The sequence below is a fragment of the Falco naumanni genome, chromosome 6 (assembly GCF_017639655.2).
Source record: "Falco naumanni isolate bFalNau1 chromosome 6, bFalNau1.pat, whole genome shotgun sequence".
Lineage (NCBI taxonomy): Eukaryota > Metazoa > Chordata > Aves > Falconiformes > Falconidae > Falco > Falco naumanni.
In genome coordinates this window covers 11,479,051-11,506,359 of record NC_054059.1, presented here as the reverse complement: position 1 = coordinate 11,506,359, position 27,309 = coordinate 11,479,051, and the positions used below count along the sequence as shown (strand labels likewise).

At 41.8% G+C, this 27,309-nt stretch overlaps 1 protein-coding gene across 1 annotated transcript in view; it reads left to right on the top strand.

The window, feature by feature from the left end:
- KCNQ5 (potassium voltage-gated channel subfamily Q member 5) overlaps positions 1-27,309 on the top strand; it is a 91,701-nt gene that overhangs the window by 46,257 nt on the left and 18,135 nt on the right. Inside the window, exons 6-9 of the mRNA XM_040599158.1 lie at positions 3,546-3,641; positions 6,887-6,981; positions 8,527-8,553; positions 17,168-17,388. Of these exons, the coding sequence (XP_040455092.1) occupies positions 3,546-3,641; positions 6,887-6,981; positions 8,527-8,553; positions 17,168-17,388 (439 nt within the window). The remainder of the gene's footprint in view (positions 1-3,545; positions 3,642-6,886; positions 6,982-8,526; positions 8,554-17,167; positions 17,389-27,309) is intronic.

The following is a 27,309-nucleotide window of genomic DNA, read 5'->3' as shown; positions in this document are numbered from 1 at the left end:
AGTATTTCAGTATCTTTGGCATATTATAATACATTATAATTACAATCATAATTATAATTATAATACAATACCTGTTTGTGAATCTTTGCCATTTAATGGCAGCTACTGTAATTAATTCCCTTTGTCACCTAGTCACCACTAACAAGAAAGTTAGTCTTAGCAGAACTACAATGAACATGTAAAGGATGAATAACCTTACACATTAGAGATGCCAGAACTTTTGTTCCTTGTGTTGTATCTATGTACATATACTCCTTTTCCTCATAAAATCTTTTGTGTTGAGTCTGTCTGTAAAACGAGATACATGTGAATCTTGTGCATTTCTAATATTATTTTCTCCGGACCAAGTGTCAAGTGGAAATATTCTTTCTTATAATGCATACATGTCCAGCAGATATATTACACTCCTTGCAAGCCAAGGAGGGAAATGTTCTCAGTCTTTGGGTCTGTTCAGCAGGAGTCAAATTTATCTTATTTATTCAAAGCTAAGAAGGCTTGAAGGGGAGAGATTTCATCATCAGCTTTTTTTCATAGCCTGTAGAATGAACAATAGGGATTATTTAGATTGGAAAGACTGTGAAGACATGGTCTTAATCATAGAGTCATACAATCATAGAATGGGTTGGGTTGGAAGGGATCTTAAAGATCATCTAGTTCCACCCCTCCTGCCGTGGGCAGGGACACCTCTACTAGACTACTTGGCTCAAAGCCCCATCCAGCCTGGCCTTGAGCACTCCCAGGGATGGGGCATCCACAGCTTCTCTGGGCAACCCGTGCCAGTGCCTCACCACCCTCACGGTAAACATTTTCTTCCCAATATCCAATCTAAATCTACCCTCTTTCAGTTTAAAGCCATTGCCCACTGTCCTATCACTACAGGCCCTTGTAAAAGTCCCTCTCCAGCTTCCTTGTAAGCCCCCTTTAGGTACTGGAAGGCTGCTATAAGGTCTCCCTGGAGCCTTCTTTTCTCCAGAATGAACAACCCCAACTCTCTCAGCCTGCCTTGACAGGACAGGTGCTCCAAACCTCTGATCATCTTTGTGACTGTCCTCTGGACTCATTCCAGTAGGTCCATGTTCTTCTTATGTTGGGGACCCCAGAAGAGAACACAGCACTCCAGATGGGGTCTCATGAGAGCAGAGTAGAGGGGAAGAATCACCTCCCTCAACCTGTTGGCTATGCATCTTTTGATGCAGCCCAGGATATGGTTGGCTTTCTGGGCTGCAAGCGCACGTTGCCGGGCCATGTTGAGCTTCTTGTCCCCCAAGTCCTTCTCCTCTGGGCAGCTCTCAATCCATTCACTGCCACACCTGTATTTGTGCTTGGGATTGCTCTGACCAAAGTGCAGGACCTTGCACTTGGCCTTGTTGGACTTCATGAGGTTTTCACAGGCTCACCTCTCAAGCTTCTCAAGGTCCCTCTGGATGGCGTCCCTTCCCTCCAGTGTGTCGACTGCACCACACAGATTGGTGTTGTCAGATAACTTGCTGAGGGTGCACTCAGTCCCAGCACCTCTCCCAGTACTGACCACTGAGGGACACCACTCGTCACTGGTCTCCACTTGGACATCAAGCGGTTGATCACAACTCTTTGAGTGCAACCATCCCACCAAATCCTTACCCACCGAGTGGTCCATCCATCAAATCCACATATCTCCAGTATAGAGACGAGGATGTCATGCAGGACAGTGTCAAAAGCTTTGCACAACTTCAGGTAGATGACATCAGTTGCTCTTCCCTCATCTGCCAACACTTTAACCCCATTGTAGAAGGCCACCAGATTTGGAAGGCATGATTTTCCCTTAGTGAAGCCGTGTTGGTTATCACCAATCACCTTATTTTTCATGTGCCTTAGCTCAGTTTCCAGAAGGATCTGCTCCATAATCTTGCTGGGCACAGAAGTGAGACTGACTGGCAGGTAGTTTCCCAGGTCTTTTTTCCCATTTTCAAAATGGGGATTACATATCCCTTTTCCCAGTCAATGGGAACTTCACTGCACTGCCACAGCTTATCAAATATGATGCCTAATGGCTAGAAACTTCACCCCTCAGTTCCCTCGGGACCCGCAGATGCATCTCATCAAGTCCCATGGACTTGTGCACCTTCAGGTTCCTTAGATGGTCTCGAACCTGATCTTCTCCTACAGTGGGCAGTTCTTCATTCTCCCAGTCCCTGCCTTTGCCTTCTGCAACTTGGGTGGTGTGGCTGGAGCACTCCCTGGTGAAGACTGAGGCAAAAAAGTTGTTGAGTGTCTCAGCCTTCTGCATGTCCCGGGTAACCAGGTCTCCTGTTTCCTTCTGGAGAGGACCTGCATTTTCCCTAGTCTTCCTTTTAGCAGCAACATATCTATAGAAGCTTTTCTTGTTGCCTTTGACATCCCTGGCTAGATTTAGTTCTGTCAAAGCTAATTTCTTGACCCGATCCCTGGCCGCTCAGACAATTTCTCTGTATTCCTCCCAGGCTACCTGTCCTTGCTTCCACCCTCTGTAGGCCTCCTTTTTGTGTTTGAGTTTGTCCAGGAGCTCCTTGTTCACCCATGCAGGCCTCCAGGCCTGACCTCCTCTTTGTTGGGAGGCATCACTCCAGAGCTTGGAGGAGGGGATCCTCAAATATTAACCAGCTTTCTTGGTCCACTCTTCCCTCCAGGGCTTTATCCCATAGTACTCTACTAAGCAGATCCCCAAAGAGGCCAAAGTCTGCTCCCCTGAAGTTCAGGGTAGTGAGTTTGTGGTGCACCCTCCCCACTGCCCTAAGGATCTTGACCTCCACCATTTCAAGGTCACTGCAGCCAAAGCTGCCCTTGAGCTTAACATTCCCCTCCAGCCCCTCCTTGCTGGTGAGAACAAAGTCCAGCATAGCACCTCTCCTCGTTGGCTCCTCTGCCAACAGGGAGGAGGAAGTTATCATTAATGCATTCCAGGAACTTTCTGGACTGCCTATGCCCTGCTGTGTTGTCCCTCCAACAAATATTGGAGTGGTTGAGGTCCCCCATGAGGACCAGGGCTTGTGAACATGAGGCTGCTCCTATTCATCTATAGAGGGCCTTACCCACCTCTGTTGGACTTAACAGTCTTCTGTTAAGCAAGGCGTTTTCTAGCTTTTCTAAAATGAAAAGTTCTAAGCAGCATGGCAGATATGGGCTTTGAGGCCCGTATATATCTGGCATATCTGGCAGGTGGTCATTTCATCATCATTCCTGCCTTAAATTCCTCTGAATGTTCCTTTTTGATTTTCTATATATATGTGTATGTAGGTATTTATATATGTATATCTCTGTGGCCTTTAGAGTTGCAGGAACATAGCATAGCACAAACCCAAGCAGTGGTTGGGATGAGTGGTCACTGGTAGCAGGTGTTCTTTTAAGGACTCTCCTGCTTCACCGCGAAAGGGGCCATTGTTCATAAGCCTTGTACTGTCACATACTGTGATAAATGTGTTATTTGAAGCAATCGTATGGGATAACATCTTCACAAAATCTTTGCAGCTGATTATGTACATTTGTTGAAAAACTACCTACATAATGATAAATTGTGTATTGTATTGCAGGGCATCCTTGGCTCAGGATTTGCATTAAAAGTGCAGGAACAGCATCGTCAGAAACACTTTGAGAAAAGAAGGAATCCAGCTGCCAGTCTAATTCAGGTAAATACGAAATCAGTGGAAAGATAATAGTAGGTGATTTAAAGCACATATTGGAACAATTTTTATTATTTCAATTTGGAAACTTTTGTGGACATAATGCTTAACAGATTGGTTAGTTTCACAAAGTAAGTTTGTTCAGTGATTGCCATGTGTTGCTGTAATTGTGTATATAGCATTTCTAAGCCTAGGTTTTGAGTTCTTCTATCCATGTTGAAGATACCAAGTCAAGGATGTCAACCGCATGCCTGCAGTTTAGTGAATTACTTGGAAAAATAGCATTGATCCCTAGACAACCCAGCTGACAGCACAGCACTCTTGCCTATATTAAGCTGCTTTTCATGTCCTACAGGGTTTAGAGTGCTCCAATGAGTGATACATTTTGTGAAAATGAAAAGTGTCCTGACCAGAGAATTGCTTTCACTATTAGTTAATTCAAAAGCTGGAAATGCAGGCACTAGCAATTCTAAAATGTCTGAAATTGTCTGAAGTGGTTTCAGCTCCAATATTGACGTGATGGTGCAGATCAACGATTCAAAAAGATTTTTTTTTCAAGAAAAAGTGGCATGACATTTGTTAAACAATTGTTTTGCATGTTTTTTTTCTTTGACTTACAGTCCTAGTTAGAAATGAGAACAACCTCTAAAGAATGATTTTGCACCAAGCTTTACTCGATGCACTTGAAAAAATGGAGGGGGAAGATAATCTCATAGTGTCCTAGTTTATTTTGGGAGGAACTCAAGTGTTTTATGTGTATCACTTGTGCTGTTATTTTTAATTGTGAAATAATAAATCCTAATAAAGAACCTGATCATGAATATTCTGGAGTGCTATGATAACTTCAGGATAGACATGAGGATGTCTTCGAAGCATTCTTAAAGTTAATAAATGTTTTCCATTATTACTGTTCAATGACTCCTAAATACTAAATAGTTGAGATTTAATATTTATTAGAATAAATAATAAATATAAATCCACTCTTTTGTATCTATTGTACTGTAAAATTACATCTGGGATATTTTCTAACACATATATTTTATTCTAATTCTTGCAAGTTTGGTTGCCAGAGGAAACACATAATAGATTTAAGTTTTGGATGTAGCTGTTCTTGTTATTGTATGGCAGTTAAACCAAAATATTAGCAAGACAGCATGCTAAATAGATTAAGAGTAGCTAGATGACCGACTTCAGAAAGTGACTCTCCGTGGGCAAAATCATTGTGAAAGGAAGACATTTTTGCTGGGATCCATTGATGAAGGCTGTTCAGCATTTTGTTCATTTTCATGTTAAGCATTTTCACTGATCTATAAATGAATATAAAATTGCTGATGGAGATACTTGCCAGTGGCACAAGGCCTGGAAGAATAGGAAAGATGATGGCAGGCACATGGGAATGAACCCAAGGATGATCTGGGTGACCTTACGGTGTGGAATGATTCCTACCAAATGTCTGAATACACCAAGTACAAAACTTGGTCTAGAAACAATGAATTCAGACTATTACAAAAGGCCTCTGTCCCAGTTTTAGTGACTCTGGAGAGGACCTGATGAAGGAGGAGAAAGATTGGGAAAGAAGGGTCAGGAGCTTCATACAAGTTCCCAGTATGCTGCTCCAGCTGGTTTATTACAGTCCTTAGATTCAGAACCAGAAAGGTAACGAGAAGGAGACGGCTGGTATTACTGCGGTATGGTGATGCTGCTACTAACATGCTACATATCAACTCAGCATCTACAGTTTGTAAATGAGATGGAAAAATTGGGAAAAGCAAAGAAAACATTGGGAAAAAATGAGGCCAGGACTGGAGAAAATTTTATGTTTGTAAATGCAGGATGTGTCTGAACTGCATATCCTTGTCTACTGCAACAGTGCCTAGGCTGTTTTAAATTGTCTGTTGTGGATATCAACAAGAACTACCATGGAAATCAGTGTGCTCTAGCTTACCAGAGTAATGTCCATTTTCTAATCATTAACTCTGTAGAACTGGTCTGTGCTTACTCCTCTGTTGCCGTAGATATAATGTCTTCTAGAGTCTGTACCTGACTTAAAGATAGCTAAGGTATCACTATAGAAAACTGAACTATTTCTTATGGACATGCTCTTCTCGATTTATTTAGCTTATAAGAAGTATTCATTGTGAATATTATTTGAACATAGAAGTCCAGGGGGGAAGTACTGGAACACAGAAGACTATTTAACGTAGCATACAGAAACACAACAAATATCTCTGGCTATAAGCCAAAACCAAAGTGTTTCAAATTAAAAATAATGCAAAAGTTTTTGACAATGAGAGTGATAAACCAGTGGAACAATTTGCAAAGCAAGTGACAGGTTCTCCCTCTGTAGATGAAGACTAGATGTATTTCTGGGAGATATGCAGTAAGAAAGCACAGGGCATTAGACCCTGTACAAGAATACCTGGATGGCGTTTAGTGGTTGACAATATGCAGGCAGTGCAGATACTCAGCTAGTACAAATTAATACAGGTATGAGCTGTTCCAGTTTGTAGAACAAAAGATGTGTCTTACTGTCTACATGCAGTTAATCCAAACACTGCCAATGCTATGCTTTGGTCACTCACCTTTGAAATTATTTATTTTGTGTTTTTAAACATTTAGCTGTGTTTCAAACCACAGAGAATACTTGTCTTCTAAATTCTTTTTGTCTGGTTTTCATTATAATTTACAAAATGTATTATGATACTTTCTTTTACTCAGACTGCAAGCTCGTATGGGTGTCCCCTACGGACTTGTCACAAATAAGTCACTGTAATTCTTTTTTGAGCACCTTCATGTGCTGAATATCGTCTGGTGCTTCCACAAAGCCAGGAACTCTTACTTTACTGTGTAAAGTGTACTCTGACTCACAAAAGTTTTGTTAGGATTTTACCAGTATCTTCTTAATCAACCTAACGGAGCACACCCCAATTTCAGCAACGTTCCCTCTCTCCATAATCAGTGTGGTGGCATTGTCACTTCATGTTCTTGGTTCCTTTGTGCTTTTCTATTGTTTCCCCATACCAGGCTTCTTGGCGGTTTTATTCTACTGACGCCAGCCGAACAAACCTGACAGCCACCTGGCGATATTATGAAAGTATTCTTCCTCCCCTCAGGCATGTATCAGTGCTATGAATGATAAAAGAAAGCCGTGACTTGTATTGGTTACTAATCTGCTTTTCAATTTTTTGTTTCATCCCCTGCTCCCTCTTGCCTTGTTTTTTTTTCTTTTTTACCATATATCCTGCACGTAGTGTGTATGGCGTAGTTATGCGGCTGATGAGAAATCGGTTTCCATTGCTACCTGGAAGCCTCATTTGAAGGCCTTGCATACCTGCAGCCCTACAAAGTAGGTACAAATATGGCAGCTGGTGCTGTTCTCGATGTCTGTTCAAGCTTATAGAGAATAATTATTTGTCTGATTCATCTTGTTTTGTCTTCTTAAGTCCTCTCATTAAAGATTTCAACTAACAAATCAGGTCGTTGTTATCTAGGAGCCTAGGACAGGGGGAGAAATGCAAATCGTTGCTGTTTATCTAAGAAATATCGCTGAGCACAGGCACTAGAAACATTTTCCCCAAAACTCATATAGCAAGGTTAATGTTTCGCCCCGTTCCAAATTACCTCTAAGGAAGGAAATACTAGGTGTGATGGAGAGCTTGTTCCTTGATTTAATGCTGTTTTTCAGCCTGTGCCTCTGTATAAGGCTATAGCTACAGATACACCTTTCCAGGTGGAGAGAGCCTTGTGGTTTTCTGCAGGTGAATGCGCTGGGGAATTTGCTCCTTTTTGTCATCATTTCTGATATATTCAGTATTTCCTTAGGGCAAATTATATCCTCAGTTATACATACAGCCAGTGGAAGATGACTAAAAAGACCTGATGTCACAGTTTGGCAGACAGGAGATATTTGATGTCCTAGTTTGGGTGAGAATTCACAGAGCACTGGCAGCCCAAGACTTTTCTATAATTCAGTAAAAGATTTACCAGAAGGCAGTAAGGTGACTGATTCAATATGGGGCACAAATCAGGAAGTAAAAGATACTTGATAAAGATCGAAACCGAGAGCACTAAGAGCCTTATGGGAAAGCTCTGATAAGCATCCTAACTGTTGTTATTGCAGACAGTGCAAGAGAATTAGTGGTTTCTCTCAAAGCTGGGTGATGAACATCCACATGACAGCAAAAAGGTAATCGTGTGCCAAAAAGCTCAGCCAAAAAGAGGTTTGGCTGGGTACCCAAAGCTGATCTTTGAATTTCAAAGAGGTGACAAGAACAGAACCATAAGTAATCCATTACCGTAACTGTAATCCCAAAATGTTTCAAACTAAAAGGAGCTTTTAGATGAAAAGTTACATGAAATACTGATTTTTGACATATACAAACAGGTTGAAGGCAACATTGGTATAAATGGATGGATATAAAATTAAATAAATAACGAAGCTGTATTCCACCTAAAATATTCTAAAATATGACTGTCCCTCAAAAGAGCATCTTCTTGTTATTTTAAATAAGTGTGTTGCTGTGCTATCCTAAAACTAAACCTTTTTATTTACCAGAGATAACTTTATCTAATAAGAGCCTACAGCTTTATGTTATATATGTGTCAGCAATGCATTTTGCCTAAGTGCTTTGCCAACTCAGTCTGCAGTGGTATGTACTAAGCATGTTATGCATGTGTTAAAACAACCAAAAAGTTCCTTTTTCAGAAGCATTGTAGTTATGAGTCTTGCTTGAATGTTTTTGTGGTTGCAATGTATCGTGTGTGTTGTACACTAATTAACATTAACATACCCATTTATGTTTATCATATGTCTAACTTCATCTGTAACTAAGTAATGTGATTACTATCTGCATAACAAGTATGTTTTTCCCTCCCACTCCCTGACCTGAAGAAAAGAACAAGGAGAACCTTCTAGCAGGTTTGTAGTTTCTTTTATTTCTTTTATCTGTGAGATCACTGCTTCTTAATGGCTTTTTGGTATCTCAGGTTCTGTACAGTAGGTTCCACGAATTGTAACTGTTGACGATCACAAATAGCATTTTTTTGAACTCATATCAATAGACTAATGCTGCTGAAATTTGCTTCTTTGTCCCAGTTTTTGTATGGAAAAACTAGGCAATTTTTTATGTTTCTAGCCACACGATTTAACTTTGAGGGGGAGCTCGGTTCGAACAGCAGCAGAGTGGAGCAGCCTCCCCAGACCCAGCTCCTGAGCAAGGACACGGCCCCCAACTTCTGCCATAAAATTGGTGCTCACAGCTTCCAGGAATCCCAGTTAAGTTGAGGCACATAGTTGAACTTGGCTTTGCAAGCAAGCCCATCAGCCCTCTGTCACAGAGCGAGGACCCCCCGACAGGGCTGGTTGGATTTCACCTCAGCAGGGGTCTGTGCTGCTCTGCAGGAGCATCCTCAAGCTTTCCTCAGTGCCATGTCTCCGTGTTTCCTAACCTGTTCCGGCCATCCCCTCCCAAGGAGTGTTTTGGGATGCAGCAGGTGGGGGGGGAGCACCACTGCAGTGGCTCACCCCCTCCCGGCTGCACGGATGGCACTCTCTAATGGCCCTGTTGGGGCAGAGGAGGCAGCTTGGCATCTCTCTATAAATAAGGAAATAAATAAATACATTCCTCTGGCTGGGAGGGCAGGTGGGGTTTGCACCCAGCCTGGATGCCGGCTGAGGGCCAGCTGCCTGCAGCACACGGAGGCAGGGCTGTCCTGGCTGGGTATATCAAGCCCTGGAGATGCCCGTCCTGAGGCACTAGGAGGAAATGCTGCTCTTTGCTGTGCTGAGAGCCTGAATCCTTAGGGAGAGGAAAGGACCTGGTGGCTACAAGAGAAATTACCCGGCCTCTAAACTCTTTAGGGCTGGGACTCGGCGGGCATTTGGCAGCCAGCACTGCAGTATCAGCACGATCAGGGAATAGTGGCGTTTACTTCTGAGCAGAAAATGATGAAAAGCCAAGAAAAAAAGTGTCAGTGTGACACATCAACCCCCAAAATACATCCGCCCCTGAGTTGTACTGTGGTTCACAAACTCTTCTGGGTTATTCAGTCCAGGGTGGAAAGTTTTCACATCCACTACCCGTGTCCTGTTCCATTCTCCAGGTTGCTCCTCTGGCACCTGACTCCATCCTTTTCCTGATGTGCACTTAACTGCGTCACAGTAACTTGAGGGGACTGGATTTGCTCTGAGATATCCATCATGAGCACTGCACTTGCTTTGTCAGATCTGTGACTTTTCATACACATTGTCTCCATAGGCTTGCTTTCATTAAATTGATTTCATTAAATTATTACAGCTTGATCCAAATTTTTTGCACATGCCAGCCATATTTCCTACTCTTTCAACAGCAACATTTAAATTTTACTTTGTCTTTTTTAAAAGTGAGACTGAAGTTGGCAGTAAATGAGTACGTACCTCCAAAACGTTATTCCCAACTGTACTTGCGAGCACTTGGAGAGACAAATTTGCTTACAAAAAGAAACTAGATGCAAAAAAAACCCCAGCTGTCAGAACTATATTACATGCTCCATGTTAATGATAACTATTGTGGTTTTAAAAGTAATCAATGATTTAGCCAGATTTTTTCACTTTATTTTCACTTAATGGAAGATGTTTGTCCCTGCAGAAACTCTTAACTAATATGTGCACTGCTGCAAATTAGTGTACGTATAAGATTGTACTAGTTAACTCCTGAGATCCTGGTCTACAGTAAAAACTTTGAAGACCACTCAGTGCCTTTTAAAAAAGGTGTGTTCTGTCAGTGGCTGTTTATCCTTCTTATGCTGATATATTGCATATGTTTGTATCACTTAAAATACATGTGGTGTATGTGGTCTTTTGTGGTAAAAACGTAAGTGCAAAATGCTGCAATGTACTTCAAGATAACTGTCCTCGACCATTTAATTTCTTTCTTTCTGCAATGCCGAGTGACTTGCATGGGATGCTATGTGAACTAAGTAAGCTGCTTCTTGTTTCACTCTTTAAATGAAGTTGTGTTTGCACAAGTTGTGCATTGGATTGCTTTCTGAATATGCTCTTTGTTCTGTACTCCGTTCTAATAACAGTGGAGAAAAACTTTTATTACTTTAGGTAACAAAAATTATATTTTTTTTTTCCTACCAAAATTACTTTTATATTTACAGAAACGAATTCTTGCATTTTGTCATGTCTAGACCTACAGTCTTTCATTAGGTAACTAAATGTTGCTGTGCATGAGTTGAGAGAGCTGTGATTATGAGGCTGTAGCTTCATACTGATTTTAAGAAAAATATGTATGTTGTATCTCTCAAAATATTACACACAAGTGTTCTACTTAATCATTTATCAAAAGTAATGGTAGACAACCTCTCTGGTGTATCCTTGCTGTAAATGAGATATTTCTATAAATCAGTTCTAGAGTTCTGCAAGTTATTTAAAAAGCCTGTATGTTAAATTCTCCGTATCTACAAATGCACACACTGAATGCAAACAATATTTATTTCTGTTCAGTTGTGCAACGTGGCTGAAATTCTTCCTGTGCAGGAAACTAGATCAACTGATGAATCTTACAACATCCTGAGAGCATAAGCAGTCTCAAGCTGTGTGTACGACATGCATTGGGTGTCTGCAAAGGATGAACGTCACCCATCTAGTGTTGTAGCTAGTGAACTTGAATATGAATTCCCTATTTAGACAACTCCTGGTCAATAAGGAGGAATTCTGCTGGTATACGAGCTTGGGGGAAAAACTCATCCCTGCTCTGAGGGAAACAATTCTCTGGAATGCTGTCCACCTCCTATCTCATATCTGTTTCTAGAAGTAGATTTAATGTAAACTCTTTGCATGCAGCATCTGAAAAAGGAATTGCCCGTGATGCAGAATCTAACTTGAGGTGGAAAGCCTAAACCCTTACCTAGCCGTGGAATGCTTAGTAACATGGTCCTCTATCTCCCCTCAGTCCTAGTAAGCTTTGTAGTAATAAACAGAAGCTCTTCAGGATGTACACCCCTCGGAAACATAGGTATTCAGCATCCTGCCTATTCACATGATGTTTGAGAATGCCAGCTAACATCAGGTGCATGATTCATTTACTTCCCCTCCTTAGTGCTTTACAGTTCCTTACTACTCCGAAGGAGGTTTCTTGATTTATTTATTTTTAAGTGCTTGTAATTCCTTTGTTGCTTGTTGCCTGCAATGACATTAATACAATGGCAATAATACCAGTTCTCTGAAACTCATCAGGTCGGACAATTGCAGTGTGCAACATGCTGCTGTTTGCCAAAGCCTGGTTCCCCTTCTCTGCCTGAGACCTGAACTTTTAAAATGCATTACCCTGCGGAGATCTTAAAACGGGGTTGAATATTTGGGTAAAGACAATTCCCCAAGTCCAAGAGGATTTTTATAACCATGGCTGTTGAGTTCTCCACCTAATAATTAGTGGGGAATATTAAGCTATAACACACTAGGCAATACCAACAGTCAAAGCGTGCAATTGTTGTTGAGAAGAATCCCCTTGGACACAGCCTGTGGAAGCTGTGCCTGCATCCTGTACTGGAAGGTAGAGGAATGCATATGAAATCAACCATCTGCTTCAGCTGAATTCTGTGGAAACTGTGTCTCTTACCAAAAATGGTAATTCCTAGATGGACGGAATTTATGGGAAGAAACCCTTGCTTTATACTCAGGCTTATTACAATTTTTTTCTTACTTTTCAAAACTAATGTAAAAGACAATAGAAGTACAAACTGATGACAGAAAATGAAGATAAAAAATAGTTTCTTTTCATCTGGAAATTGTTTTGGAAAAGGAAAAAATACACAAAACCCCTGAACTTAATTTATTTTTTTCTGTTTGATGGTTGAACTTTAAGACATTCTATCCCTGAAATTCTTGTTATTACGCATTGAAGGTATGAGATGTAACGCTACATTTCTTGGGTTCGTGGTCCTAGCATGAGACTGGTGGAGAAGCCTTGAACGTTTGAACTTCAGGTCTCTCCGTACTATCCATTGTATTCACATTTGTTCAGCTTAGCCTAAGTTCAGTGAAGTTGTCTGTAGGCTTGGTAAGAATCAACATCTATTTATTGGAACTGCTGAAAACTGGCATGCGTCTTTGCTTGCTGTTGTTTGCCATGGGTAATAATTTTTGGCAGTTTTAGCTTCTTTCTTGACTTGAGATCCAAAGCATTTTCCCTCACCCTCAGGCCCTCCAGTTACTTCTGATTCACTTCAGTTTCTTCCTCTTTCTGCTTCCACCAGCTGGCTCAGTATGAAAAGCTGAAAAACAAATGTTAAGTTGCGACTAGCAGCAAGCAGTAGTGCTGCAGGTCTGAGGCTGAAGCAGAGCAGAAGATAAACCTGACCAGAAATGCAGGAAGGTAGGCAGGGAAATAGGGGAGTGGGATTGGGAAGCAGAGATGCTCCGTTAACAGAGAAGTATAGTAAGATGGTCCACGGAAGACAGACAGAGCTGTGAGTACGGGAGAGAAAAGCAAAGTAGGCATTTGTATTTGTAGGCATTTATCAATTAAAACAAAATCTTATCAAGTCTAGTCATGTGGTCCAGCAGAGAAGTGTGCGTTCCCCCTGCAATGAAACTACAGTGACCTCTAGTGTCCCTGAACACCTATTCCTTCGCAAATCAAAGGTGAAAAAGACAAAATTTGAAGAAGAAATAATAACTGGAAAGTCCTTTGCTGTCTAGGGAAGTGAACGGGTCATGCATGTACTGACAGGAGGAATGAATGAGTGGTAAGATCCCACAACTGCCATTCCAGAAGGCAAACAAATAGAGAAGTCACTTGCTTTTTTTCCGTAGGTGCCAGTTGTAATTGATCTCTACTAAAAGATGCTTCAAAGCTCCAGACTTGTAGATATGAATATATTCTACAACTTGCAACCTCAAGAACAGAGTAGAAATAGGTCCACAAAGATTACTGTTGCCAGGGAAGATTGTAATAGGGAGCAAGTAAGTACATAAAGCAACTGGGATAAACTATCAATGACATAACGTACAAGAATTGATGGACAGACACACATCTAAAGGAATGCAGAGATGACTGGAGTCAGCTGTCGTTCTCTCAGATCCTTGTCCTTTAGGTCTGATTCAGGAACTTGTGTAATTTCACTTTCCTGATTCTTTATCATGGCTTTTGCCTTTTGGACCAACAAGTTTGGGAGTACTTACAGGAATATGTGCATTTCCAGTGGCCATTAACAGGTTTAATTTCCCCATTAATTCAAGGAATTTCCTTTGGATATCATGTAAAAAGAGAAAAGAGGAGAGAGAAAAATAAAATAGCCTAGGTCCTGCAAGAGGTGAAGGATTGTTGGCGTGGCACTGGACAGTGCTACTCCAACAAGCACTAAATCAGAATAAAGGGCCTTAAAGGCTTCAGCGGCTACTGATTCAAGTGCAAAACGCCCAAAGGTGCTTGAAAGGGCATAAGATTATCTCCACCTCGTATCTCTAACACCATCTCTGCCACTATTGCAACAGAGAATCAAGAGCCAGGAACTATACAGCCTATTAGAAAAGGGATATTTTCCCTGTAGGAAAAAACCTGGTCAGGATGCCCCTGAAATGCTGATTCAGTTACTCCTTCATGAACTGTTATTTGTCATATATTCACACCACAGAGGAGCCCTATGGCAGCACGCTGCCAAGGACAGCAGCTTTCTTCTCCTGAGCATTAATTCTCCACTACTGAAAGTCATATAATTTATATCTGCGCTGAGTAGGACCCAGTGACTTCAGGAACAGTTCCCACCAGTCTCAGAATAGGGACAGGGATCCAAGAAGTGAAGAACTGCTATAACCAGTGTCTTTGGAGAAACTCTCAAGATGCAAAATAGAGTTTCAAAACCATGCTTCCTTCAGGGGTTGCATTTCTTTTCATGATGCAGCATCCTCTGCATGGACCCTTGGCATGCCATTACATTGCCACTGCTACAAAGCAGATATTTTTTTTTTTTTTTAAGTATGAGGTCTGCATTTTAAATTAATATTTTCATTCTCAGTGTTGCACTTTTGAAAACTGTCTCTAGTACAGATGAAGTGTCTACTGTTCCTTTCACCATTGCCTCATTGCTTTGTTTTGGAGAACTAAAGATATTCAGGTTAAGTAGCCATTGTGTACCATTCAGCTTTTATAAATTAAATAACCATGTGTACAAATAATTTAAAGGCAGTGATTGCTTTTATTAGTACAAATTAATCAACAGAACACATGTGCTTCTTCATTTTTTATTTTCATTTTTATTTTGGAGTTAATGGGATTATAAAAAATACAATCTATACTGATAGTTTTTATGGCTATTTTATCAATTTCCCTTTCATTTTAACCAGTGCCACAGGAAGAGACCTTACCAGAAACTTTTTTACTCTAAGATTTGCTAAAAAAATAAAAGTAGTTGATTTCATGCTTCAATAGCAAATACAATAAAAAGACTTTAAAAAAAGCACAGGGGATACATCCCTAGGAATAATATCTATAAGAAATCCATTTTGATTCTGTTGCTCATTCTGTATAGTATGACGTTGCAATAATGTGGTTAATAACTATTTTACAGCTTATATTTTCATTAGGTTATACAATGCAAAAGATTCCTGAGCTGAAATGTAATTCAGTCTTTAAATGTAATTTGCATTGAAAATTAAATTTTAGAACTCACTTTTCTTTCAAATAGTAGGTTCTGTGGGTCTTTCATATTGCATATGCAACAGCACACATTACTGCAGGTCTGGGTAATGATTTGCAATGGAAATAGATAACACTTCCAGCACCATGATGTGGGTCTATTTCAACAGTTGCTTACTATGGGCAAGGAAGGAAGGGGATAACATTCAGAAATTATAGTAAAGTTATTCATTCAAGTGATTCAACATGCCATATAGATATACATTTATCTAATAATCTTTCTATTGATGTGCATATTTTTTTAGCATTCTTGAAAATTATCTCATTATAAGCTTCCCAGCATGTGCTTTGCCTGCTACAAACTGCATCCTTTCTGCTCTCTGTGATGTTTGTATTCAGAATGTTATGCTATGCTATGCATGGACGAAAATATCTGATTATCTCAACATTTCACAGCCACAGAAGTTTATAACTGCTTTCCATTTCATATAATTACACATTAACACTGTATTTTCAGAGGGCAGTAGGTTAAACATCTAAGAACCACATAGTCCATATTGGTTAGCACTAGTTAATTAGCTGCAGAATACATTTCTGTTGAAAACATCTTACGGGCATGCCGAAGTTTAAAGGCAAAGACTTTGAGAGTACTGGAAAGTGTCGTAACTTCAAGTACAATTATAATTTGCAGGTAGACAGTCTTTGCTGTGGGTGTTTTAAAAGCACTCCCAAAGCCTATGCCAGGGCAGCAGGACTGCCAGACCCAGTAACATCCTACCTGGAGCAGCTACTGCATTGCTCCCGTTATCTCTAGCCTTGCAAGAACAGGACCACTGATCAAGGTGACCATTGCTTTTGTAAAGGCAATTGAACTTAACCTTGTAAATAAAACAAGGTTTCAGACCTTAGTATCAGACTTCCTTTCTGTTTCCCCTTTGTGCCTTCTGCTACAGGGAGAGACAAACAAAAGCAAAAATGTTAAATAGTGGAAAAACATTGGCAGATAGTCATGGTGACCACAGGATGTTCATCAGATATGTTTGAACATCAAGAAAGGTAATTTAAGCACTGGGAAGTAGAAAATCTGCATATCTCACTTGTAGCTGACTGGAGGGGAGGGTTATAAGCACAGGAGGGAAAAAAATCAGCCTACAGTTGGCCAACTGTAAGACCACAGTCATGAGGTTCGCTGGGCTCCTGGACCTGTCCTGAAGCACCAGTCCAATACCACCTGCAGGTAACCAGCTCCCAGCTTCATCTCCAGCAACCACACAGCATATCATAACATTTCTATTAATTGGTCATCACACTGTTTCATGGATGTTTTGTTAATTTTGGCTTCGTCTTGTCCAAGTAAGTGCTGTAACAAGGAATTCTGGATATGAGTGATCACTAACAATGCATATGAAATGTTGGAAGTGCCACATCTTGAAAAAGCATGAGTATACTAACAATATTTTTGCCTGCTTAAAAAAAAAAATACTACATGGCATGCAGTAATAATAGAATACATTTTGTTCTTGTTTATCTGAAGAAATGGCCAGAAATGCACTGAGCTGGGCAGACTAAGATGGAAATAAACCTATTTAAAATTAAAGGAATAGGAAAAAAAAATCATAGAGCTTGATCTATAATAATTGGGTGAAATTTGTTTCTATTTATTTATTTTCATTTCCTTTACAAGGTTATTCTGTACTGTAAGATAGACTGATTGATAATGCCTCTATCAAAAAGCAATTACATGTAATCATCGTCATTCCCAAACTAAATACTTTCAATGAAAATAAAAGTGTGTAAGAAAAATATTCATACTATTGATAATTTCTAGAGATTATTTTTCATTAACGTACAATAGAAAAAAGAAACTGAGTGAAGGAACTATGAAATAAAATATATTTCTCTCCTTCGCAGTCAAAAGCTAAGTTTTAAGGAGCGGGTGCGGATGGCCAGCCCACGAGGTCAAAGCATAAAGAACAGGCAGTCTTCAGTCGGAGATCGCCGGTCACCAAGTGCCGACATTGCCACCGAGGGCAGCCCAACCAAAGTCCAGAAGAGCTGGAGCTTCAATGACCGAACCCGCTTCAGGCCCTCGCTGCGGCTGAAGAGCTCACAGCCCAAACCTGTGGTCGATGGTAGGAGTTTTTCGTGCATGCTGCTCCCAGACTGCTTATGCTCTTGCACACCTGCACTGTGAATGCAACCAGTTTTTGGAAAGCAGAAAAAATTGTTGTCTGGGGGCAGAGACACAAGAAAGCTATAGCCCACTTCAAAGAGCGTGCCAAAATGATTTTGTTTTTAATAAGAAATCTTGTGTCTCTGGAGCAACTGGTGGAAAAGAGGGTCACTACAGAAAATTGCAGGGGGACTAAACGCATCCCACGGATTTGGCTGCAGCAGTGCTGCCGTCATGGCCCCTCTCGCACCAAAGCTGCTGCCTAAACCTGCTGCCTCGTGCTGGTGGGCCATGCACCATGGCCAAGGCTGCACGGGCTGCACCCTTGCTAGCCGAGTGCACAGCAGGCAGAGGAGCTTGCTGAGGAGCTGGGAAGTGCCCTCTTACCCCAGTGGCGATACAGTCACCTGCCACCAAGAGATATACTACCAGGTGCTTTAAGTTTTACAGGGTTTTATCGGGTTCAGTAAGGCAGGTGGCTTTAGCAAACAAAACTAGCGTTACTGCTTTTATGTATCGCTTTCTAAAGGGTGTTTTAGATGCAGGAAGGACTCCTAACATGTGAAGAAGTGGACCTTTGGGAAAATGGCTTGCTGATCCCGCAGCAGGCAACAACATAGCCTTTCCCGCAGACTGCCTCCCGTGCTGTCCCTTCTCTGCTCTCCATTCACCAGCTAGGGTCCTCCCTGGCATTAAACTAGCCAGTGTTCAGGCAAAGGTCTTCATCTGCAAAAAAAGCTTGCCAAAACAGAGACAGTGACTCCTCTACGCGGGGAGCACCGACGCGGGGCAGAGCAGCCCCCGAAGAGGCAGGAGCCGAGAGCACCAGTTGAGCCCGAGCTCTGTAAGGGCCGGGTCCGGCGCTGAAAAGTGCACTTGCACAGCTCTGGGGGTACTGCTGCCCCGGTGCATTTGGATTTGGGTTTCTCCATTCATATTTTTGCCAACTTAAGAACATTTTGTTCTTTCTTGTGGGACCCCCAGGTAGAAAATAAGAGAAACAAACCAATCAGCTACAACGGGAGACAGTGACCCTGACTGTATGGGAAAGGTGCAACATAAATCAAGTAAATAGATATAATTTTAAACTCTTTCTACGATGTCAATCGTGCATGTTCCATGCAACAATTGTGGTAAAACTACTTAGACAGAGGTGTGATTTTGGTGTCTGCTTCCTTTTTAAGAGTACATATTATTACAGACATGTAGGTTGCAAAATACCCATTGAACTGAAATGCCCCATCCCTCAGCTGAGGACATCCTACACAACACATCTCTTCAGGAAAAGCCTGGGTAAATAAAGGTTTCCTGAAGGGCAAACAAGACAAGCCAACAGTGTTTGCTAAGGTCATCGTTCCAGGCTAGTCCTCCCCCACAGAGACCTCTCAGTTGCACGAATCCTGAATCTGGCTGTGTTACAGTGAGCTACTGGGGCACACCAGCCACCAGGCTGCTGTCCAGGCTGCTCACCACTCCTCGCCCTGTTCTGGGGCACAGGCCCTGGCTCATGTCCCTTGGCAGCTGCGGCACAGGAGCTGTGTGATGCTGGCCTGGGTCTCACGCTGACATGGAGCTGGAACAAGGCCACTTGCTTCACAATGGGAAGTGAGAAATGCTCTAGGTACCAGTGTGAGGTTGAAGCTACCCTGTCTAAATTTAGGCTCCCTATGTAATCACTTATATAGCATGAGTATCTCCCCAAAACCAGGCCAGAAGTGATTTCATAGGTTAAACCCCCGTAACTCATACTGTGCCTGGAAGTGACCTAAGAAGAGAGTAATTTGTTGAGCACACTCCCGGGGTATCAGCGGCTCACTTCTCTCCAGCCCTGAAGCCTGCACCTCACTCAAGCATCCGTTTAGTTTTTCATCAGCCCATTTGTCACAGACACATTTCCTCAGCATGTCCTCTGTTTTGTCCTGTGCATGTTGTCATTAATAGCAATGACCTGCATGAGAAGATCATGTTCCCTCTTATGTCTCCCTTTCACAGAAAAGGTGGCATAAACGGTACCTTGGGTATATCTGTAGGTAAGAGATAACAACAACAGAGTTTATTGCTGTCTGTAAACTCTTAAAGATCTTCCCACTCCTCAGGGCGAGCACAGCCTGTTTCCTGGTCAGTGGTTTCCAGGTACTAGTCCACCCTTATGAACTGGGGCCAACAGATACGACCAATTTCTCATCCATGGCAGAAGGAACAGCTTCCATTGTCTCCAGCTTTTAGGCAAATGCCAAGTTTCCACTCTGGGACCTCATCCAACTACTTCTAGGACTGGTGTCATCAGAGAGTTGTCAGCTGCGCTCACTGCTGAGAGGCAGCTCCCTGCTGCCTTCCCCAGCCCATTGCAGGGAAAGTCAGGCACCACCAGCCTTGATTTTTTTCTCTGTGTGTGTGTTACCAGTTTCATAGGTCGATAGGCTTTCTGAGTTCAATAGCTCAATGAAAGGGATCTGGAGGTGATGTACTTGTGTTAGAACATCTTGCCGTTTTTCACTGGATGAAAATACAGTGTTTGCAGCATTTCATTAATTCCTCTCTGTTGTCAGGTCCTCCTGTTTCCTCTTCAGATGTTCTCCGGCCCAGGGATTTATTATTTTGGTGGGCTGATCTTCAAGCCAAACCAGAAGCCACCCCTTTCAAGATGAAAGTCTGGACACAAAACAATATGTCCCTTGAACAGCCAGTCCTTCTGGTGCTTCTTACACCTCTAGCATGTTTGGGGGGAGCAGAAATGACACTTGCAATAGGCCTTTTGGACAGTGACAACGTAGTACTGGGTACCTAGTCCAGTGTCAAAACTTTACATCAGTGATCTAATAAAAAAATAATTAAATTCTCACTATGAACTTCCCCTTCCAAAAGAGAAGACACTCAGACATTTGCTTGATTTCTTTTTCGCTGTATGAGATCTAGGCTTGTAAATGATCAAAGAGCATTAGCACTAGCATTAGTGTTAGCACATGCAGAAGAGGAACTACCTCGCTATGAAGGTGAGGCGCACTGAACTCTGTGTAAACATAAAGCAAAGAAGCAAATATATGAGTAGAGGGTTCAGAAAGGAAGAGGAATTGTTAGCATATGAGGATGATCTAAGACAGATAGACAGTCAACACGGTGACTTTGTAGGGCTGACTGAGTTCTAATAAAGGACACGGTTGCAATCTGGGCCAAAACCATCAGAGACTGCTGGAAAAACTAAACATTAGCAATTAGAAACTGGCCTGTAAAGGGAGGTTTCTAATCCAAACAGGAGCTTATGGAGGCAGCTAAGAGGCTAACATGATTGAAAATGTAGTAGCCTTCCTCTTAGGCTACCCAGTAACAAAAGCTTTACTAACACTTCCCCACTGGATATTGAAACCACAGGAGAGTTTCTTGGCAGCAAGGAAAACACTTAAGCTGGCCGCAGGTATCTCCCAAAAGGATATTGGCATAGCAGCCTTAGAACAGTATGACTAAAACTGTTGCACAAATGGCTTTATTTATGGGTAGCAACAGTCCTGTGAAACTGGCTATAAACCATTTATTGCTATTGCCAAAATGGGCCTGGCAACAACAGCAATTATTTCAGCTACATATGTGCATTCGCAAATGGAATCCAAACCTGAGAGAGCTTTGATGGCTGGAGAGGTCTTTGGTGGCATGGCTGCAGATGCTCTCCGGAGCATTTAACAGCAGCACAGGAGGGTGAAATTGAAAACAAAGACTTACATAATCTGATTTTAAATATATGCCCAGACTCTGGTGACATGTGGCTCGCAACTGCCAGAACTCTTGTTGAAGTGGAGATCCTGTGCAAATTAACGGGGGTGCCAGGACGCTGTATTTCAAATCCCAGTTATCAGTCTAAAAGGGAATTCTCAGGACCAAGCAGATCAAAGGGAAATCTCCACCAATCAAGAATCGTAAATACCGAAGCTTTACAAAGCACACAAAAGGACAGAAGAATCCTACAGGGCTGTGCAAGAGCCTCCCCTGAAGGAATGCCATGTCACATGGGTGAAGGTGCTGCCTGACCTTGGAGCCGGGCACAGCCACCCACGTGCCACAAAATGAGCCGGGAGACCTCTGGCCCCAGGGTCTTCTCATGCAGTATGGCTTGTGTCCCCGCACCAAAACCAGGGAAAACACAGCCAAACTGCCCGTGGGGAACAGCCCCCAGCGCATGAGAATACCCACTGGCAGGGACCAAACTCATGCCAGGGTCTGTGCAAGTGGTTACATAGTACAGGTGATCTCATGCCATTACCTAAGACACCGTGCCCGTGCCTCGTTGTATGTAGGGTAGCATAGATCCAGCCACAGAGTCTCACCTCACAAAATCTCTCCCGTGAAGGCACTGGCGTTCCTGCCCTGGTTTTTTTTCTGCTTGCCTTGATTTCTGAGGAACAGAAGCTTTTCTGCTTAATGAAGTGATACGGTGTTGTGGATGCAGTTCTCAGTGAGGGACAAAAATGCGCTATTATATTTTTTTTCTACCATCCCATGCTTCTAAGCCTCTAAATGAGTTATTGTGCCTTTATTGTAACCTAGAGACATTGTGTGGCTTTTTGAATAAAACATCAGAAGCATGCAGCACTGGAGATATTACAAACTTATTTCACTTGATTAATTAGCAAGAAATCCCTAAGGATATATTTGATTTCTTGCACCATCCCTGAACATTACACGCTCACACGACCTCTAGCCTTTCATTCCCTACAGAGTACTTGCACAAGATCCTCAGGGTAGAGTATATTATAAAAGCCATGGAAAGAATGCAATTGTGCATTTCAGCCCCCATGTCCTCAGATACTACCGTGTGATTTATGTATTGCAAAATTGACAGATTTTCCTTTCAGTAGCACAAACATCTTGACCTTGTATAAGGTTCACTTGATGTGGCAAAGGCCCTTAGTTTGGTTGCTTTTACATCTTGGTTAGCTTAAATTTGCTGATTCAAAATGAAGCTGTAAGATGTCAAAACAAAGCTGCTCAATTTGTATAAACCCCAGATGATGGGACTAAATGACATTTTATTAGCAATATATCAATTTGTGCTAGACAGGAGATTTATTTTCTTGTGATTGTTTAACTTGATGATAGAGCTCTCATTTATTACCATTGTCACTGTAATTAATTAGGAAGATCTGGCATTCTGATCTAAGCTCTGAGTCACTTCATCATTTTGTGTAAGTAAGTACAGGCCGTTGGTTTTAAGGCACTATTTTAGTTTATTCCAACCAAGGTCCTGACCATATGGGTCCATAATTTAGTCTCTCTCTTTATGATACATCTCGAGGAACTTGCTGTGCACCGTTGCTCGCTGGACTAAGTGCTTACTTGGTGGTCAGAGGTGAATGATCAGCAAGCTCAGCTCCATGAGGGACGGCAGCAGACCACCACACAGATGGATGATTTGCATGGATTTCAGAAAACCTCATCTGCAGTGAAGAATAAACGAATGAGTTAAGCAGTAGTTTTGGGAGCACGCTCATAAAGCTTCCCAACCACCACGTAACCCACTGGCACCAAATCTGAAACGTTTGAGGAACGTTTTCATTTTTACAAAACGTTGCTGGGGAAATCCTTCATGGCTTTTTAAAATACAGAACGCTCCTGTGGCTATCTGAATCTAAAGCTGCCATCCTCCTCTCTCCCTTTGCCCACAGCTACCACCTCCTTCAAACAACAGGACCTAGCAATCTCCCAGGGCACAGGACGTCTGTAGACCTCATGGAATATCAGACATCATGTCAACTGACGTGTGCTACCAGGTCTTGCAGGGAGACGGTCAATTAGATGTGACATTTAGCTCGTTCATCCACAGTTCTAGATCTTATCCTATATATCTGCAATTTCTTTTACAGGTTTAACTTCTTGTGTGTGGTGTAGATAAAATAACAGATGTGTATCTAAAAATACATGAAAAACACACATTTAGAGTCACCTAGTATTTTTCTTTCTTACTGTTCTCACATGACCATCTGAACTTGCTGGCTAATATGCTGCTATTTATAATAACATCAGCCATTTTAACGGCACAATTATTGTGCATATAATGAATTGTTTTTAGAAAGTCTCCTGGTCCTCCATATCATCACTGAAAATGAAGAGGACTCCTTTTTAATTAAATAGTGGGAGCTGTTCCATGAAATCTTGCCAGTGTAGAAATTTTTTGTGAAGTTAAATAATAACTAAAGATAATGGAGAGTTGTTAGAAGGGAATGCTAGAATTTTAGATATTTGGAACTTGCCTGCATTATATGATAAGGTTTCTGTTATAGATTTTTCTATATATTTCGTGTTATAGATTAGGTTTCTGACCTTAAAAAATTGCACTTACAAAGAAAGGAGACTAGATAATTATACCCAGAATATGTAAAAAACTTTCTATCAATCCTGTCATCCATTTTGGCCAAATTTGAGCTTTTCACATATGAAATGTTGTTGGGGATATTCTTTATGATATTCTGCTTCATATGGCACTGCAGATACCAAATTCCAGTTCTGATGTCCTCTTCCCTTCCCCATCTGGGAAGTTTTGCCTTTTTCAGGAGGAAGATGGCAGGGAAGGGAACAGCACTCCTGCACTCCTCGCAGGCGCTGCCTGCCGGGTGGGGGCTCAGAAGGGAAAGGAGCTCCTGCAAGCTCATGCAGAAGTGCTCCTCCTTCCAGGAGACACCAGTTTCCTTCCTCTCATGAGAAACTGCTTTCCAGCATGGAAGTGGCAACCATTTCATAAAAACTCCCTGTAAGCCACTTTTTCAAATGTTGTCGTCCTTATTCCCCGTTTCCGAATTTTGCCACATGGATACTGCTGAGTACTCCCAGGGATTTTTGTGCCATTTGCTAGAACAAGTATTAAGCATCTAACCTGAAGAGCACGTTCATGGAAACTTACTTGTCCTGCCTTCTTCCTTCTTTCATGATGACAAGAAAGCCTTTTGTTTTTTTCAGGCATCAAAGAAATAAATACATGATTCACTCCCTTGGGCTTCCTTTTTCTGGCCTCTGCTCTGGAAAGCATGTAAACATGGGCTGCAGCCTTTCCCTCTTTGGGGGTGCTTTGGGTGTTCTTATCATTAAGTGTGTGATTAAGTTCCATCCCAATTAGTGTTGCTTTTTGCAGATGACTTTTCCTATGGAGCCTAGCAAGCAATCACAGTAAAATGATTTATGTGAACTCTTCGCTGAAAGACTCTGCTTGTTTATGTTTTAAAGCAAAGGAAAATTTGAAAGAAGGTCACTTCTAGGAGTAGTGGATTTGTATTCACGATTCAACAAACAGGAAAATGACAGCTTGTGAAGAGGCGAGAAGTTTCATGAAACAAATTTAAACAAAGGCACTAGGCTGGGGTACATTTTATTTTAATAAAGGGAAATTGCATTAATTGTATGAACCATGAAGATGTTTGTACTTAGAATAAATTTTGAGGGGGAAAATGTAACTGAGATTTTGTGAAACACTCTGTGCATTATGACATCTGTGGAATACTATAAAATATGTACGGGGCACCTCCATTTTTTAGAGAATATAGGCTAAATCTCTAGCTCCCCACAGCAAATGCTCAGGGTGAAGAAAGTTACTTCAAAGGCAGCGTAAAGCTGAGTGAAATGCACCTACCTCGTAGGCACCCTAGGCACTACCTAGAGCAGCGTAACAGAGGCTCTACGTTACTTGCAAAAGGGGCTGAAAGAAGAGTGTAATGGGAGTATGAAGGTGGCAGCATTGCTTCTTGAACAAGAGCAGTCATCCGAGCTCAGCAGCCGTTTAAGAGTAAGGCAGTTTGGAGCCTAACGCTAAAGCAGCTGCCTGGGCACAGAGCTCTGTGTTGGCACCTCCCGCAGGGACAGCCTGCCCTCCAAAAGTTTTGAATTTATGTCTTAACTTTACTCGCCCAGAAGTCAGATGCACTGAATTCTTCACTCGTTTTCTTTCTGACCACTTACACAGAAAATGAGTTTGGAGATGAGCGTGTCACGGTGGGGCACCCTGCACTCCTGCCCTGGGCAGCCAGAGCAACTCTGCGCTTGGAGCAGGCTACGGAGCTGCATTATGAAGTGCTTGGACTTCAGTTCCCAAGCTGAACTCTGGATTTTGAATGATGGCTATACACTATGGCTTGATGTAACTCCACACCATCGGGCCACCATCCACTTCTTACCTTGAGTCGTGCATTACTATGAAAATCAATCAGACTTTTTTCCCAAATCAGTGCTTTTTTAACCAAGTTGACAAAACACTCTGCTTGTAACATCTACAGTTTAAGTTATTACATTAAGAGTCATATTCAGACTGGTAACTTCAGGCACCTATTTAGGTTTTGTCACGTCTAAAAGGTGGGGACTCAGCCTCAGCAGAACAATTTAGATCACCCACATGAACAGCCCTAACTACTTCCTACACAGTCAGAGTAAGACCTAAGTGCTTCCAAAGGCTTCCAAAAAGCAAGTCAAAAGGTCTGTGTTGGGATCACCACACCAATCATTACATTAGGAGCACTTCCACAGGACTATTCGTGGTGTCGGCACATGAGCTTCTTAATCTGAATTGTTGTTGCTAGCGTATGGCAGTTCCCAGAAAACAAATTGGAGTACAAAATCTTTTTGATTCTGTTAAACAGGAACACAATTACTTGAGCGTTACTGACATTGAAAGCATGAAGCTATGAGGGTGATCAGAGCAGTGTCACAGTTTTCCCAATGCCAAAGCATGTTATTAAACAACAGAAAACACTTCTGAGAAAGGACACATGTTATTTACAGAAATATAAATCAAGCCTTGTGCGTAACTTCTGCACAGAGCCATATGAAATGCAGCTTCAAACTTATAACTTTTTTGTTGGTGATGCAGTGTTTCAGAACAGTGTAATTTTTTTCCCATTCATTTGGGGTGATCATAAATGACTGAAGTTTGTGTGAAAAGTACGTAAATACTGTGACAAACGGGGAAATATCAAGATTATTTTAATGACTTGTGCATGCCTTTTTTATTTCTTGTTAAGTGCTGATCTGATGTGTGAGTAAATCAAAGACTGCTATTCAAGAAGAAATTGGAAGAAATCAAATAGTGGCAAAGACAAGATGTAGCCCAAAGTAAATAATGTCAAAGATTCTAAGACAACAGTAGGTGCCGCAGCAGAATAAACATTTTACAGATAAAATAAACATTTTACAGATAAAAAGCAGAGGTTGTAGAGAGGTGAGTGACAGTCTTTTCTCCCAGGTAACAAGCAATCGGACAAGGGGAAACAGCCTCAAGTTGCACCAAGGGAGGTTTAGATTGGGAATTAGGAGAAAATTCTTCATCGAAAGGGCTGTAGATTAGATATTAGGGAAAATTTTCCCTGAAAGGGCTGACAAGCATTGGAACAGGCTGCCCAGGGAAGTGGTTGAGTCACCATCCCTGGATGTATTTAAAAGACATGTAAATGCAGTGCATAGGGACATGGTTTAGTGGTGGACTTGGCAGTGCTGGGTTAACGATTCGACCTGCTGATCTTAAAAGTTTTTTCCAACCTAAACAACTCTATGATTTTGTGATTCTAAAATACATCCTGAATTGTAAAGATGCTGGTATTAGAAAAGGGGAATTGTTCCTGGATTGTCAGACTGCCTGACACCCCTTCTTAGGGAGATTTGCAGGGGTATGTCTAAATCGGTATTAAAAACCACTTTGGCCATCGTTGAGACCGGATTTGTGACCTGCCCAAGCAACAGACTTGAAAGGCCTGTTTAGCTGGTGGTAGAGGCTCCTGGAGAGAAAGAACAACCCGTGCTAACCCTAGGAAGGCCTAGCCGAGCGGCCAAGTTCATGCAGAGCAGCTGCTGCCTAAGGTTCCTTGTGGAGCCCACTTGGACCGTGCACAGCCACCTCAGCAGAGCAGGAGACATG